General features: G+C 46.8%; 1 protein-coding gene across 1 annotated transcript in view; it reads right to left on the bottom strand.

Annotated features, from left to right (window-relative positions):
• Positions 1–16404, bottom strand: part of drp2 (dystrophin related protein 2) — a 67338-nt gene that overhangs the window by 24962 nt on the left and 25972 nt on the right. Inside the window, exons 7-12 of the mRNA XM_030368078.1 lie at positions 13738–13816; positions 8523–8583; positions 6082–6143; positions 5009–5083; positions 2798–2999; positions 52–137 (exon numbers count right to left, since the gene is read on the bottom strand). Coding sequence (XP_030223938.1) covers positions 52–137; positions 2798–2999; positions 5009–5083; positions 6082–6143; positions 8523–8583; positions 13738–13816 — 565 coding nt within the window. The remainder of the gene's footprint in view (positions 1–51; positions 138–2797; positions 3000–5008; positions 5084–6081; positions 6144–8522; positions 8584–13737; positions 13817–16404) is intronic.

Raw genomic sequence — 16404 nt, 5'->3', positions numbered from 1 at the left:
TGCATTCCCTGCATGGAACCCATTAGACAGATCGGGGTTGGCCACACTCACACTTGTATTTTTCCTTGACGTCTGCTTTGCACAAGCTCACCAAGCCTGCCTTGAAGCTGAGCACACGCATCTTTCCGTTCCGACCGCTGGTGGAAAGAGAGAGGAAACCAATGAGAACACACCGAATGTCACTGATTGTTCAGACAAAACAACGTTTAGATCTATACATTTAGAGAAAAGAGTTTACACAACTGTATGGTCAGATACATCATCGTACATAGCTTTTTTTTTCCAGACACAACAACTATTCTACAGTTTGAGTAGAGTAGAGACTTGAGTGGAAACATATAGAGCAGAAATGATGGAACTATTTTGGGGGAACCATTTAGTGCAGAAATGATGGGGGTGATGCTGAACTGTTCAGTGGGTGAAACCATACGAGAGAATTCCAACAATAACACGAGTCAGGTAAGCAATTAAATAGTATGTACTTACAAGTCCTATGACAAGTTCAAACGGCTACGTTTAACAGGGCTATAATACGTAGCTAAACACGGGCTTACTGAAATCGAAATGTTTCAATCGCCTAATGAAAGGAAAAAGGAATTAATATTAATCTTGTCAGGGGGAACATCAACTTTAATTGAGTAAAAGAAAAACATTTATTCAGTTTGGTTTTAATTTCAGAACTTAACGACAATGTCGCCGTCGCCACTGTTGGCGGAGCTGAGCAAGTAACAAGATGACCAAAGTGACAGTTTTCAGCTCTAATTTAAGAGGCGCACATAACCACGCTAAATAAACATCACTCATCCCGGGCCATAAGAGCCGGGCTGAGAACATTAGAGTCACACAGAGAACACGCTGGCTGCTTTATTGGGACCATAAACACGTTGGCACTTTTCACACACACACACACACACACACACACACACACACACACACACACACACACACACACACACACACACACACACACACACACACACACACACACACACACACACACACACACCAAAGTTTGTGAGCAGCACTAGCTTCACACAGCACTCCTTCTTAACCCCCCTCGTTAACACACACACACACACACACACACACACACACACACACACACACACACACACACACTTTGTGTGTGTGTGTGTGTGCTATATCAACCCTTGTGGTGTACACATACTGTACATACGCACACACAATGCACACACAAGAAAATAGCAGTCTTCTGCCCAGAACCATCGAGTTCAAAGATGTGCCGAATAGAAAACGACCTTCTACTGACAAAGAAAGCCCTGATAAAGAAACGGACAAAAACTGAAACACAAAATAATTTGCTGGAAGGATGCAGACGCTGTCAAGATCATTAGCAGTTCAAGGTTAGCACTCTCTGGGGTTGCAGAGAAAGGCGGTCGATCAGTCGCAAACCACCCCCGCCTTCCCTACCACCCAAAAGAATAAAAGGCTGGAAAAGGGAGGACGTGAATGGACCGACAGGGAGGGGCGGGGGGGGACTGCCACTGTGTCTCCTCTGTTGTGATGATTGGAACCAGGCCAGCCTGATTGGAGTGCTGACCGCTCTGTGGCTCTCTATGGATCCCGGTGCAACAAGGCATTAAACTAGCCATTGGCCCGCTATACTCACAGACACAGTGCCGTGCCTGTCTTCACACACATTGCTTTCAAGTGATTGCCCATTTCAATTTTTGGAGTATGAGCATGTAGCGAGTGTGTGTTGTGTTGTGGTTGCATGTGGCGGCCGTGTTCCTGTGTATGTGTTCAAATGTGTGCGCTGGGTGACCGGTAATTTGGGTATTAGTGTGTGGCGGCCTGTGTACAAGGCATTAGATACGCTACAAGGAGCAGGGGAGCTCAGGGTGCTCCGACTCTGAGCTCAGTGTGCTGGATTGCATCCCCATCGTCCCCACGTCGCGGCTGGAGGAGAGATGCCTGCAGTCGAGCGGCACCATGAGGCCCCGGTACCAGAGACTCCTTGGAAGGCCCTTTGGCCCGGAGAGTGTCTGGGTCTTTGTATTTATCGAATGCGCTGCGTAAACACGAGGTCATCCTGGCGATGATTCTCTGGTTAAGCTCACAAAAAAAAAAAAACAGCAGCAATATTGTAACGCGTAAATTCTTAAGTGTTGGCTCGATCACTTAAATGGCATAGATATTTTGTTTATAATTAATATTTTAGATAAATATCTATAAATATCTATGTATATATTCGTTTATTATTACTATTGACCCCTTTTAATTACTAAAACATATATTTTTTTAAAGAGCACATGTATGACACTGGTTTTTCTTGAGAGACTATCGGTAGACTAGTCTCACTAATCAGACTTTAGACTGACATCAACAGTCTGACGGCAGAGTGAACGGGTTAGTTAATTTCACTTCCTCCTGCTCCGTGTTTCGCTTCGAACCGATCGTGTTGGGGTCCCTGCTGCAGGCGGGGATCCCAGAGTGCTTGATTGGCGAAAACAAACTCGGCCGACCGTAGCAAACTGGGAAACAGAGTCTGTTCCGAAATCAACCCTGTGCCGACCGGCCGCTGTACCAAGGCACGGAATCCCCAGCTGACAGCTTCATCCACTCACACACCATGAATATCTCCTCTGTATAATCCCTCCGTAACGAAACAGGGAACAAGGCCTCGCTCCAGCACCTTGCAGCAGTTTTTTCGTTTGCCATCCCAGACACTGAATCCCCCCCCCCCCAGTAGTAGTCCTAGGACAGCCGCACCTGAGCTTACCCACAGGCCGACACAACCCCAACTCCCCTTCCGGCGGTTGCCCTCCCCGCCCACCTGTCGTAGACGTTGAGCAGCCAGTTGAGGCACATGTCCACGCAGAGCGGGATGTTGACGGCCACGGCGCGCTCCTCCTCCAGCCTCTCGTACAGGGCGGTCAGCGAGTGGATGACCTCCACCACGTCCATCACGTGCTCCCCCTGCTGCAGGTCCTGCTCCCGGAACACTTCCGCCAGGCTGCCCAGCGCCACCAGGTCCACTGCGTCGCGCGCGCACACACACACACACACACACACACACACACACACACACACACACACACACACACAACCACGCACACACACACACACACACACACACAACCACACACACCCGTATAAGCATTGGTGCGATATATATATATATTCACCTTCACGTATATACACACACAGTGGGCATGCACATAAGGAGTCACCATTCATACACAGAGTCACCATACACACACAATTCAAAGTGACAGTCACGATTCACGCATGCTTGCATACAGTCACAGTACACACACAGGCCTATGTATCCCTCAAACACACACACACACACACACACACACACACACAAAGACAAATTATCTCTCTCTCAGACACACACACACACACACACACACACACACACACACACACACACACACACACACACACACACACACACACACACACACACACACACACACACACACACACACACACAAAACATGTAATTAGTTCACCCACCCGAGCCAGCAAGCAAAATAGCCGCATTCATCTCTCGTACACCTTTACTCCTTTTACCCACTTACGTGCTGCCAGATGTTTCCAGAGGATCAACGCAAATTAGATGCTGCTCTTTTAAACTGATTTGCCAAGCCGACCCTTGTGACTGAGGCCAAAAGGGGGGAGTTCCCTGCTGGCTGCGGCTGATGACTACAAATACATCTGAGCACTAATGAGACAGTGGCAGCTCCGGAGAGACCCTAGCCTGAGCTAGCTCTACAAAGGGCCGAACTGCAACGGAAATACAAAGGGCATTTAAGATTGATGTAGCAGGAACCAATTCATTAAGTTGTATATGGTGTGAGGAGGAGGAGGAGGAGGAGGAGGAGGAGGAGGAGGAGGAGAGGGAGTAGAGAAGTGAATATTCTCAGGATATCAAAGTAACCTGAGGTGCAGGATAATTAATTCAACAATAGGGCCGCAGAGGCCCTAGGAGAGAGGTGTGAGGTTGGCTGGTGGAGAAAGATAAGGTCAAAGGGGAGGGAGGGGAGGGGGAGAGAGAGTCAGCAGCGTTTTGTTTTCATGGGTCAAGCACGGTGTAATGAGACAGAAATTGAGAAGCAGAGAGGGGGAGAGGGAGAGGGGGAGAGTGGTGAGGGGATGGGGGATGTCTCAGCAGGAGGCAAAAGAGGCGAAAGAAGAGAGGGTCAGAAGAGGAAAAGGCAGTGACAGACATGAAGGGAGATGAGATCAGATGCTCACACTGAAGCGGGAGTGAGGGTCGACAGGACAGATGACCGCGGCCGTGGCAGCTTTAGAGCAGAGAGCTTCCATTCAAGCCAATTCAATAAAGAGACGAGAGAGTTGAGAGAGAGAGGTGCGGAGGAAGCGTACTGGAGGGAAATCGGCCGTGAAAAACGAGGGAGGAAACGTATGACAGCCCGCCAGCACAGGAGAATGGAATTAGGGTCATAAATAGCAGTGGCTAGAGGAGGTGGAGGAGATGGAGGAGCTGGAGGAGGTGGAGGAGCTGGAAGAGGTGGAGGAGCTGGAGGTGGAGGAGGGGTTGGGTAAGGATTTATAAACTAGCAGGTGTGACCCCTCAATGGGGCTTTCTACTCTTCAACCATTAGCTGCACCCCATTTTTCTTCTCTTTAGGAAAGCAAATGGAGCAATTCATAGCCCCAATTAGCTGGCCATGACAATGGCACAGGAACGGACGGAAAAAAGAGGGAGATATTTTTTTAATTATTATTAAATCAAGATGATTGAGAGAATTTTTTGTTCATCATGATTATTATTTTTTGATTAAATTAATAATTAAATTAATAACAAATAGTAGGCATTGTTTCGTAGCTATTGCTATAACTTTTACCCTTTGGATCTAAGTGAATAAATACATTTATAAATGAAAGAAAGAAAGGAAGATCATTATGAATATACGTTCTGTCCATACGGCCCGGCCCTTTTGTCGGTTGTTTGTTTGGTTGTTCAATCAATCCATAATCAAAGCGGAGAAACGCAGCGGGGACAAACACGTACGTCTCAGCGCTTTCTGCACACGCCGCAGCTTCATCGCCGTTCTGTACGCCGAGAACTTGATGTTGTTCAGATCCGCTAATGGGAAAAACCGACAGAGAGAGAGAGACAAGGAGATAGGGGAATGGAGATGGAGAGAGAGAGAGAGAGAGAGAGAGAGAGAGAGAGAGAGAGAGAGAGAGAGAGAGAGAGAGAGAGAGAGAGAGAGAGAGAGAAAGCCGGAGAAGGAGAGCGAGAGAGAGAGAGAGAGGAGAGAGAGGAGAGCGAGAGAAAGAAGGAGAGAGAGAGTGAGAGTGAGAATGAGAGTGAGAGAGAAAGAGAGCGAGAGAGAGAGAGAGAGAAAAGAGATTATAGTAAATAACACGATGAGGGACAACAGGCACACACATCCGTGAGCCGAGAGTGAGCCCATCATGTTCAGCCACCCACCAGCACCCTCCCTTTCACTCTGCTCTTCCTCCTCCTCCTCCCCTCTCTGTTTATCGCTAGTCATTATCCGGGGCTTGTGTATGGCACGGAGCTCACAGCTAGGTGAAGATGTTATCTGAGCACATAGTTTAGCTGTAATGTGCACACGGCGGTGGGGGTTGACACACACTCGAACACACACTCGAACACACACACACACACACACACACACACACACACACACACACACACACACACACACACACACACACACACACACACACACCCTTCCATCTGCCAGCTTCCTGTGTTGGATCAGATTTAACAAAACGACAGCCGTTTAATCACAATTTTATTGCGCGAAAGTAAACAGCAGTCAACAAGCGCCTTGTACTGGATTCGTAGATAAATGTTGATTAATAAGTCAATGCGATTGCCTTCCTTCTAATAGCTGCTTCTTAGTTCTGATGTTCTGTTGGACTTAGATTTTAATTAAGTCGCTGTGGTCGATGGTGGTATGGATCAAAAATAATAAATCATCAATCAAACATTTCTTGTATCGACATTTCATCTTTTAATATCTGTACACACTAGAAACAACGCCCATGCCTCTCTCAAGGGAGGGTGGTGCACAGGACCTGAGGCGACTTGATCTCGGCCGTACTCACCCAACGCCTGGTACAACTCTGTCATCTTTGGATGGTCCCAGCATGTGGTCTGAGCCTGATGGCTGAGAAGGAGTGAGCGAGGTAGAGAGAGGTAGAGAGAAAGAGAGAAAGAAGAGAGAGGAAGAGAGAAAGAGAGAAAGAAGAGAGAGGTAGAAAGAAGAGAGAGGAAGAGAGAAAGAGAGAAAGAAGAGAGAGAGGTAGAAAGAAGAGAGAGGAAGAGAGAAAGAGAGAAAGAAGAGTGAGAGGTAGAGAGAGGTAGAGGTAGAGAGAGAGAGAGGTAGAGAGAGAGAGAGAGAGAGAGAGAGAGAGAGAGAGAGAGAGAGAGAGAGAGAGAGAGAGAGAGAGAGAGTTAGAGAGAGGTAGAGAGGTAGAGGTAGAGAGGTAGAGATAGAGAGGTAGAGAGAGAGAGAGAGAGAGAGAGAGAGAGAGAGAGAGAGAAGAAGCAGAGACTATCAGAACAATCGAAGTAGAGGAATAGCACCAAAGAAACAGAGCCAGAGAGTACAAACGAGCATGCAGGCGAAAAGAGATGTAGCCAAAAGAAAACATGGTTGGTGTAGCGTTATAGGAGGGGAAGATCAGAAGGATAGTGAGAGCAAGAGCGAGGGCAGAGCGAGAAAGAGAGAGAGAAAGATAGAAACAATGTGACAGTGAAGGAGTATAACTGAGGGCCATGGGGGAGGTGGAGGTGAACAGGCATTGTTAAACACTGAGCGCAGGCTTGTAAAGAAGCGACGTAGGTGACACGGGCCAAAGGAGTCGCGTTGGGTGCATCAAAGCTGATGCGGCTCAGCCTCCACGGGTAATTGCGCAGCGCTGCTGAAGAGTGATTGGCTGCCGTGAAACAGGCACCACACAGAGACACTACACAGGCACTTCATTAAATCCCAGCTGAGACACACCCCCCACACACACACACAGACGGAGAGTACACACACACACACACACACACGCGACATTTACATACACACACACACACACACACGCACAAACACGATGTGTACACACACAATCACACACAACATGTACGTACACACACACATACACAAGCACACACACACAACATGTACACCCCCCCCACACGCACATACACAATGTGAACCCGCGCACACACACACACACACACACACACACACACACACACACACACACACACACACACACACACACACACACACACGTGAAGTGTATATATACACAAACACACACACACACAAACACACACATAATGCTTTACAGCAACGTGCCCAGAGCCTGCACTCAGTCATAACCCACATCAGGTAATAGACGAGAGCACTGAGAGAAATATATATAATGATAAATCGTACCTTAGAAAAGAATAAAAGAAAAGAAACAAAATAATAAAACCAAACATAGCGGTACGTTTTTCAAGAAGCTTGGGAAGGTTTTTCGCAGAAGCACTTGTTCATTACCAGGGAGAGTACTTATTGATTGGTGTCCATTGGAGTTCTTGTCAGAGATATATATATAACCACCATCATCAGGGATACAGCCCATAAAGAATAAGGAGAGCAGGGGAGGGAGGAGGGTACTTAGGTGTACAACTACAACCATCAACCTCACGTTGGGCTACATAAGTACAAAATAAATGCTTGCAGGGACACACATAATTGCATGGACACATTAATAAATGCAATTTCAGTCACCTACACACATCCAGCTCGTAAACACGGACATTCGCACAAAGAAATACACTAAAAGCCACACACACACACACACACACACACACACACACACACACACACACACACACACACACACACACACACACACACACACACACACACACACACACACACACACACACACCTCAAGATGAGGCTGTACAGGTAATGATAAGGAGTTAAGTAGAATAGCACCAGGGGAAACAAGGTGTACAGTACTCCAATAGTTTTCTTCGCTACCATTGATGCTTATTTAAAAGAGCTTCCTCTGAAATCATTTAAATAAGGTAAGAGAGGCTATAAAAGAGACTTGTACATTTTAAAGGATGCAAGTGAATCGTTTTGCGGCCCAAAGCGCTCAAAATAAGGTTTGGGGATTTTTGTGTCAAAAATGTAATACTTTATATGAAGCCAATGAAAACCTACTGCCCGGCTACACAAGTTTTATTCCAAAACAAATGTCATTCCATTTTTCTTTTAGGGTCGCCCTATGAACCGAAAATCACGCTGCGTTGCCCCTGGGCTTTGGACTGTGAGATGCAGGGCAAGAGGGGGACATGATCATTCACACACTCACATGGCTTCCCCCCCCCCCCCCCCCCCCCCGCCCCCCCGACACACACACACACACACACACACACACACACACACACACACACACACACACACACACACACACACACACACACACACACACACACACACACACACACACACACACACACACACGTGAATACATCTGTTGAATCAACTTACTTGATATAATATGGCACTTTGTTCGGAGAGATGGCTCTCTCCCAGGGTACCTGCACAGAACCTGGTCAGACAAACGGAGAGATACCACGTCACCACCGGAACAGAGATAGAAGGGACCTTGTCAAAGCAGAGGGTCTGAAGCAGCGACAAAAGCCTAGAGAAGCCAAACAGTTATTGATCTCATTGCGCTGTACTGGCTTTCCAGGGAGACATAGAGGCTAGTAGTGTGAGGTGTGGTAAAGAACAACAGGGACACATGGAGAGAGGAGTTGTTGGCCTGTGGATTGGGTTGGGGGTGGGGAGGGGGGTAGCGTGGGTAGACTGCCCCAGGCAGTCTGCCGGCTAGAAAGTCATGTGGGTTATTCAGGGACGAACAAGAACTGACGCAGGCATTTGAGCACGACATGCATTCAGGCAACACACAGACACACACACACACAAACACACAAAAACAGAGAAAAACCCACAAGCAATCGCACACACAAACGCACACATAATTGCTCATCGCTGCTTTTCGATACAACACGTTAGGCTATATACGTGATGGAATACCCGAAGACACAGCATGTTTGACAAAATTAGGCAGATAAAAACCGCTGATCGTAAAAACAAACCATTCCCTCCCATACACAGCTGTTGGCTCGCAGAGGCAGATAGGGAGTGGACGCAGACATCCCTCTCCCAGACAGCGTGGGGACAGTGGGTGTTAGAGAAGACCCAGTGTGACATTGCTTTGCAAGCCTGACAGCAATGTGGGCGCTACTGATACACACACCAACACACAAACACATACACACAGCCAGACACTGACACTTTACACACACACAAACACCCAGACACGCATACACATGCATATATTCACCCCCCCACACACTCACAAACACATACTGACACTTAACATACACACACACACACACACCCAGACAAATACAAACTCTGACACACACACACACACACACACACACACACACACACACACACACACACACACACACACACACACACACACACACACACACACACACACACACACACACACACACACACACACACACACACACAAAATAGAGCATATTGTTTGGCAACGGTCCTGAAAACGAGAGGTTTTAGTTTTTTTTTGTCTTCTGGTAAGTCTTTAACTAAGGCTAAGTTCTTGAATGCTGCATGATTAGGTCTGAGCCAAAATTATAAATGTCAAAAATAATTGCAAAGTTTCAAAGCAATTGTAGGAAAACGTATTTTGTGGGATATTGATCTATGTTCTTTGGCGGTAACAAACCATCAACTATATATTTTGTCAGTTTATGTTTTCTCTCAGTTTAATGAGAGATTGATTGAATGCTGATGCTCAATGGAACTGATAATAGTGGGTCTCAGGAGAGCAGAACTTTCATCATTCCACCCAACCGCCAGAGGCAGGGAGAGCCAAGCTAAAGCGATCGTTAAAAATTGTCTTTGCTAATTATTTGTAAGTTGAAGATTACTAGTTAAACCTAGGATTCTACCCAGTGTAGCGAGCAGCCTTTATGGATGGATGCTGTACCATGCAGGTAGGCCGACAAATACATCTTAAACTTAATTCTTGTGATTAACGCCAACTGCTATACTGCTTTATACAGATATTTGCATCTATCAATGAAGCCATGGGCCTTATTTCATCCATTTAGTTTGTTGTAGTAATTAAAACATGTTTAGCTTGTTTTTCATAATTGATTGATTTTTAACATCGCTCATGCATAAAATATTTTCCCTATCAATCATAAAACATCATAGTATAAATAGCCTAATGAAAATGCCCCTTTCTTCAAGTGGCGTCCATTGGGGAACATGGAGGAACACCTGGAGGAACAGCCCTGGACATTCTGTGGTTTTATAGGACTCATCAAATGAATCTCCCCTCTCCTCCTGTTACCTCTACTTCATCCCTCCCCATTCCTCAGGTCTGCTTGTGACACCTCTCTTCACCTCCACTCTCTCTTATCCTCCTCCTCATCTCCTCCTGTCACCCCAACCTCATCAGTACCCGTTTCTCAGTCTGCAATACTCTCCTCTCTTCGCCTCCCCTCTATCTTCTCCTCCCACGTGCCATCAACTCATATGACTCCTTCTCCCTCCCTCCCTCCCCTCCTCTCACTCTCCAACAGGAAGCCGGGATTGTTCCAGATTGCATCACCAGCCCCCGAACTCTGTCCACAACAGTCTCTCCCCCGCCAGGATCGTATCCAGGCACCCAAGAGGACGCTTTTGAGGGAGCTCTTTAAATCCTGGCAGGGTAAGACCGCTTTAATCCTGGCAGGGTCAGAGCTCTTACAAGGGCAAGCGGCTCCATCGAGAGGAGTTTGGCTAGAGTGAGGATTACTCCGAGAAGGTACGACTGAGGGCTTCCTTATCTCTCTTTTGTATTGCGTCCTTTGAGCAGTAAACACATTGAACCGACCTGCTGGTTTCTGACAGAACGCTCAGAAGTTCCTCCGGCGCCTCTTCACCAGGATGAAGGTGGAAGCTGTGACACTGTGCTTCGTCAAGCAACACACTCGCCCCGCCCAGAACTTTGAGCTCAGAGGGCAGTGTGCACGCATGTGTTCCGGGTGACTCCTGACTACAGCTATCGTGCTTTGTATTTGTCTTTGTAAAGCTACGTTGACAAGCATTTCCAGGAGGAGGAGGAGGAGCGAACAGCTGGTGGTTGGACACCCGTCCTTCAAGCTCTACTTCTAAGCCAGTGCACAGTGTGTGCTGACCTGTGTTGTGTTGAGTACATTGGTCTACGGTGGGTCCATTGCTGGCTCTGACTGTGATGCTAGCGCCGCGATGCTAACAGGGGCTTGTTCCTCAGCCCTCCGAGCTGGAGGGCCCCAGCGGGCTAGCGCACTGGTCGCCAGGCAACAGTGATTCGACACTTCCTCGCACTGCGCAGCCCAGCCATGAACTTTAGTCTGCTGCCTACAGTGCTGCAATAGAATAGACTATGCATACTTCCAGAGGCTGTATGCAACACTCTGCTGACAAACAGCATTTTTGTCTTCCTGGAGAGTGTGAGCACACCAGCTGAAGAGCCTCCACTATAATGGGGCACGCTGGAGGGGAGGGATGCCGTACGCATTCCTCCACTGCCATCTCTGGCTTCCCTCGCGCGAGAGCAGGGGGCCGCAGCTGGACACATCGGGGTCAGTTGTTACACTATGTATGCCACAGAGGCTGATTTATTTTCCTTATCAATGCACCTCAACACATGACTATCATATTCATGTTTCATTTGATCCTTTATGTCTATTAATCATGAGAAATTGATTTGATGGTACGTAAAGTTACAAAAAGGTCGACTCAACGCACCCTTCAGCAAGGGAGGCAGAGTAGTTCTTCTATGAAATTAATCAGGTTTCCCTGCAGAAGGATAACAGCAACTGGACCACATATCGTCTCTCTCATCTTGGAAAGAGATTAAACACCTGTCATATACAACCATAAGTCACTCGACACCGGAAATTCACTGGATTGCTCAGCCTCAATGACACATCTTTGATGACGACCGAGACAACACTATGCGAATAGAGTTGGTGATAGTTTAACGTCCCCTGTTGGTACCATTGTATTCTGAGTGTCTTATTTCACTAGTGCAACATTCGAGAGAGACTGAGTCCCTCTGGGTCAGAAGCAGGAGTCACCTGGAGCTGATGGTACCACCCTACCCTGAATATTCAGGACCAAAGCCCTGAAAAAATATTGATTGAAAATGTTTGGACCTATTTTATCATTCTGATGTTGTGTATGTGTAGGGGCCAAGGGAATGCAAAGAGGACGCATTAAACGCCTAAGTGCCTTGCTGTCCTTGAATAATTAATAGCATAGTATAGTAAAGCAAGCTCCTTTTTTGCAGACTCAGATGAGGTCCATCCTAGAGTTTGGTATAGTAGAGCAGCAACTAGTGTAAATAATGTAAGTAGAATTGCAGCAATGAACAGGCTACACGCCACCTAGGTGACTTTTACTGCGCTCATCCAGACACAGTATGGTGATTTTGGAAGCCCATTTATTGTAGAGCTTGAAGTCAATGATACATTAAGATTAAGATGGTGATCCATGTTGCCATGTTTCAGATCTCCTTTAGCGTGCGTGGTGATGGCTGGTTTAACCTGTTGCACATTGCTTAGTCAACGTGCAATAGAGTCCTAGGATCCAACTAGTCTGATTTCGCCCAGGTGAGGCTGCTTAAACAAGCCATCAACCACCCACTCTACATAATAAGACTGAGGTATTGTTCTCAAAATCCAGTATAAGTATATCATAGAGGTATTGTACGTATGGTTTATAGTGGCCAAGTCTAGAAGATCCTGATGACCATTGAAAGGAGAAATGTCAATGGTACTAAAGAACAAGATGGTTAATCTCAAATTTTTATCCTTCAATGAATCTCAAACAATCAGACTTTTGTCATGTTCCCCAGCATCAATGGATCATCCTGAATTTAAGGAAAGAATTGTTCTTGTGTGTATATTATGTTTTTTCTTGACACTCCCTATAACTCCCTGAACAGTGGCTCTACAAAAACAATATTAAAGAAATGGGAAAACACATCACAATACACTATTTTCTACTATTTTCTGCACTTCAAAGGACAATATGCCTCCAAACACAGACACAGACACGCAATGTATCTACAAGGAATTATGCATGAGCCAACACTAATAAACCATTACACAGACAAAGTTGCTTGCCTCCACAAACAAACCTTAACAAACATATGCACACACACACACACACACACACACACACACACACACACACACACACACACACACACACACACACACACACACACACACACACACACACACACACACACACAGCATAATTTCTCATTCCTCAACATACACATGAATAAAATCACATGGCTCCTTCATCTTGGTTTCCCCTGGAAGCCCTTTGAAGGGCAGGGACGAAGCAGCAAGATGGAAGAGAGAGACTTCAGAAGCATGGGGGTTTCACACCAGGAACCAGAACCCCGGCCCACCCACCACCCCGCCTCTCTCCCCATGACCGATGAAGACGGACCATGCCCCCGCCTACAGGTGCCCCTCCTTTGGCCCAACGGGCAGTAGGAGCCCTCAGCTTCATCCAGTTTCATAAAAAGACGTTGCCGTGGCAACGGCGTATCCCTGGCGCTACATGCTAGGCACAGCGTGGTGCGAGGGAAGGAAGAGGAGGGGCTTCTTACTGCAGAGGAAGTGCTGCGATCCCGGGCCAAAGTCTCGGTGGGCGTCCTGAAGCTGCTTCAGCCGCTCCTCTATCGACCCCTGGGAGTAGATACACACACAAACACACACACACACACACACACACACACACACACACACACACACACACACACACACACACACATACAAACAATTATGTACACAGTACACACACACACACACACAAAATATGCACAGGAATAAACCAAAGGGATTCATACAGCTCCTATTTCTTTGCAGACAGTCAGTTGCATCAACACACACACACACACACACACACACACACACACACACACACACACACACACACACACACACACACACACACACACACACACACACACACACACACACACACACACACACACACACATTTACAGCGACAAACAGCACCTGCTTCTGCTCAAAGAATGGACGATTTCCCTCCACGTTGTATGAAAGGCCTTTATAAGGCCTTATTTAAACACTCCATGTAATTCTTATGATGTTAATCTTGTAAGCGTCTTGAAACACACCGCAGGATCAGCGATGAAAGAGGATCGGGGACGCCAGGGGGTTCTCCACCGTATGTGTATCAATAAAAATGGAAATCAACCCTCCAAAAGGAATTTTGCAGTTTTGTTGCGTGTTTCTGGCTTTTCTCATCAGTTGCGGTGCTCACCGATGTGTTTTTGGCAGCCCCTAATCCAGCTGTGTTTGCAAGGCATTGGACAGTGGACACGCTACTAAATCATTGTCAAGAAGACACGGAAGAGCCTTCTCTCAAACAAACCACTTTCAAGTGTCGCATAAAGAAAGTTCAGGAACCACAGAACCGCAAAGAGCTTGACAGACAAGTCAAGGGCGGATAACAGTTTGATTTGGAAGGAAGACAGAGTGCATAAAAAAAAAAAGTGTTGTTACTATGGCTGCGGAACTTAAGTAAGTAAATAGGGAACACTGCTCAGGGTGCATACAACATTGCATTCCTAGTCCAAAAATACACAAAAACACAAACAATGCAATCTGAAGCCAGATGCGTCCGGGGCAGGAAGCAAAAGGAAAAGAGAGCTTTGTTTAACGTAGCGTGGTGATGTTACTGCAAAATTTTGCAGCACACTGCATTCTGTTGGTCCTACGGGCAATTCAGGGAGACGTGAGAAGACAAACGATTGAATTACCCAAGATTGCAAAAGACAAAAAGAAACTTGGAAGGGATGGAATGACATTTAAAGATATGGGGAAAGTCTGGTCTGTTGGAAGAATAGATGAAGGGAAACGTTTCAAACATTGATGGTGGATGAATGCTAGGATGTGTTCAAAACATATAAAAGCCTGCAACGCAGCGCTATTCTGTCCTTCTGGATGTGTGGACTAGTAGTCTATAAGGCCACTGCCTTTGAGTCTGAACGCTGTAAGATTAGCCTGTAGGGGCTATGCCAGGCCTATTCATATGGCAGCCCGCGAGCCACATCCGGCCCAGAAGCACCTTCCGAGTGGCCCAGCCCGTGGTACCGCAAAAAGCGCATAGAAAAGTAAAAGAAAAATAAATAAATAATGCAGAGACACCACATTGATAAACACCCGACTTTCCGCTCAAGCTTTCCCGAGGGAGGGGGGGGGGGGGGGGGGAAGGGGGGGGCTGCAAAGATGCAGAGTTTGCTGGCATCTTACACCCGGAGCTGTGCTACTATGATGCGGACATGCACGGCCCAAGAGAGAGCTACAGCTGCTTCCCTTCGTGTGTCATGGATCTTGGCAAAAAAAAGAAAAGGCCATTTACAGACTCTGAAACCATGAAAGAGTGCATTCTGGCTGTCGTGAATGAGGTTATAAAGGACGACAAAGTAAAAACAAGCGTGACCTCTGCCATTAAAAACGTACCCGTGTCAGACACCTAAAATATTCGCAGGGTTCAACTTCTTGCTACCGATGTGTTCGAAACGCTTTTAGAAGACCTGAAGAAAGCTAATGTCATGTCTATAGCAGTAGATGAGTCCACAGATAAGACGGATACCGCCCAACTGTGCATATATGTCCGTTTTTATTTTGACGGCAAATGCTTCAGAGAAGAACTGCTCAGCTTACTGCCGTTAAAAGGACACGCTTCGAGCGAGGTACTCTGAGAAGATTTCAACTTTTTTTTAAGACACTGGCCTTGATATGAGACGTGTGTGCATGCTTGTAACGGATGGGGCTCCATCCATGATGGGAAAAGTTAATGGTTTGGCTGCACGTTGGTCCGCTGTTGCACCTCAAATGATATCCCTACACCGCATTGTGCATCAGACGGTCAGCGGAGAGCTCAAGTCGACAATGGACAGCATGATGGCCACAATTAATTGTATCCCCTCCGCATCAAAACTCCAACACCGCTTATTCCGCATGCTGCTGTCAGAAATGTCTGCTGAGCAACGTGACCTGCTTTTGCACAATGACGTCAGGAGGCTTTCCAAAGGCAAAGCGCTCAAGCGTCTCTGTGATCTAAGACTGGTGGAACAGATGCGCGCATTCCAAGTCAAACTGGATCTTTTCGGGACTGACTTGAGCACAGGCCGAATGTTGCATTTTTTCCGACGCTCTACAAAAGCATCTTATCCCCGGCACGCATTACCACTGTAATGACAGATTTCGTTGCGAGGTTAAAAGAAAACTTGGCCGGTCGATTG

This window comes from Gadus morhua, chromosome 10 (genome assembly GCF_902167405.1).
Source record: "Gadus morhua chromosome 10, gadMor3.0, whole genome shotgun sequence".
NCBI lineage: Eukaryota > Metazoa > Chordata > Actinopteri > Gadiformes > Gadidae > Gadus > Gadus morhua.
This window is presented reverse-complemented; position numbering and strand designations above follow the sequence as displayed.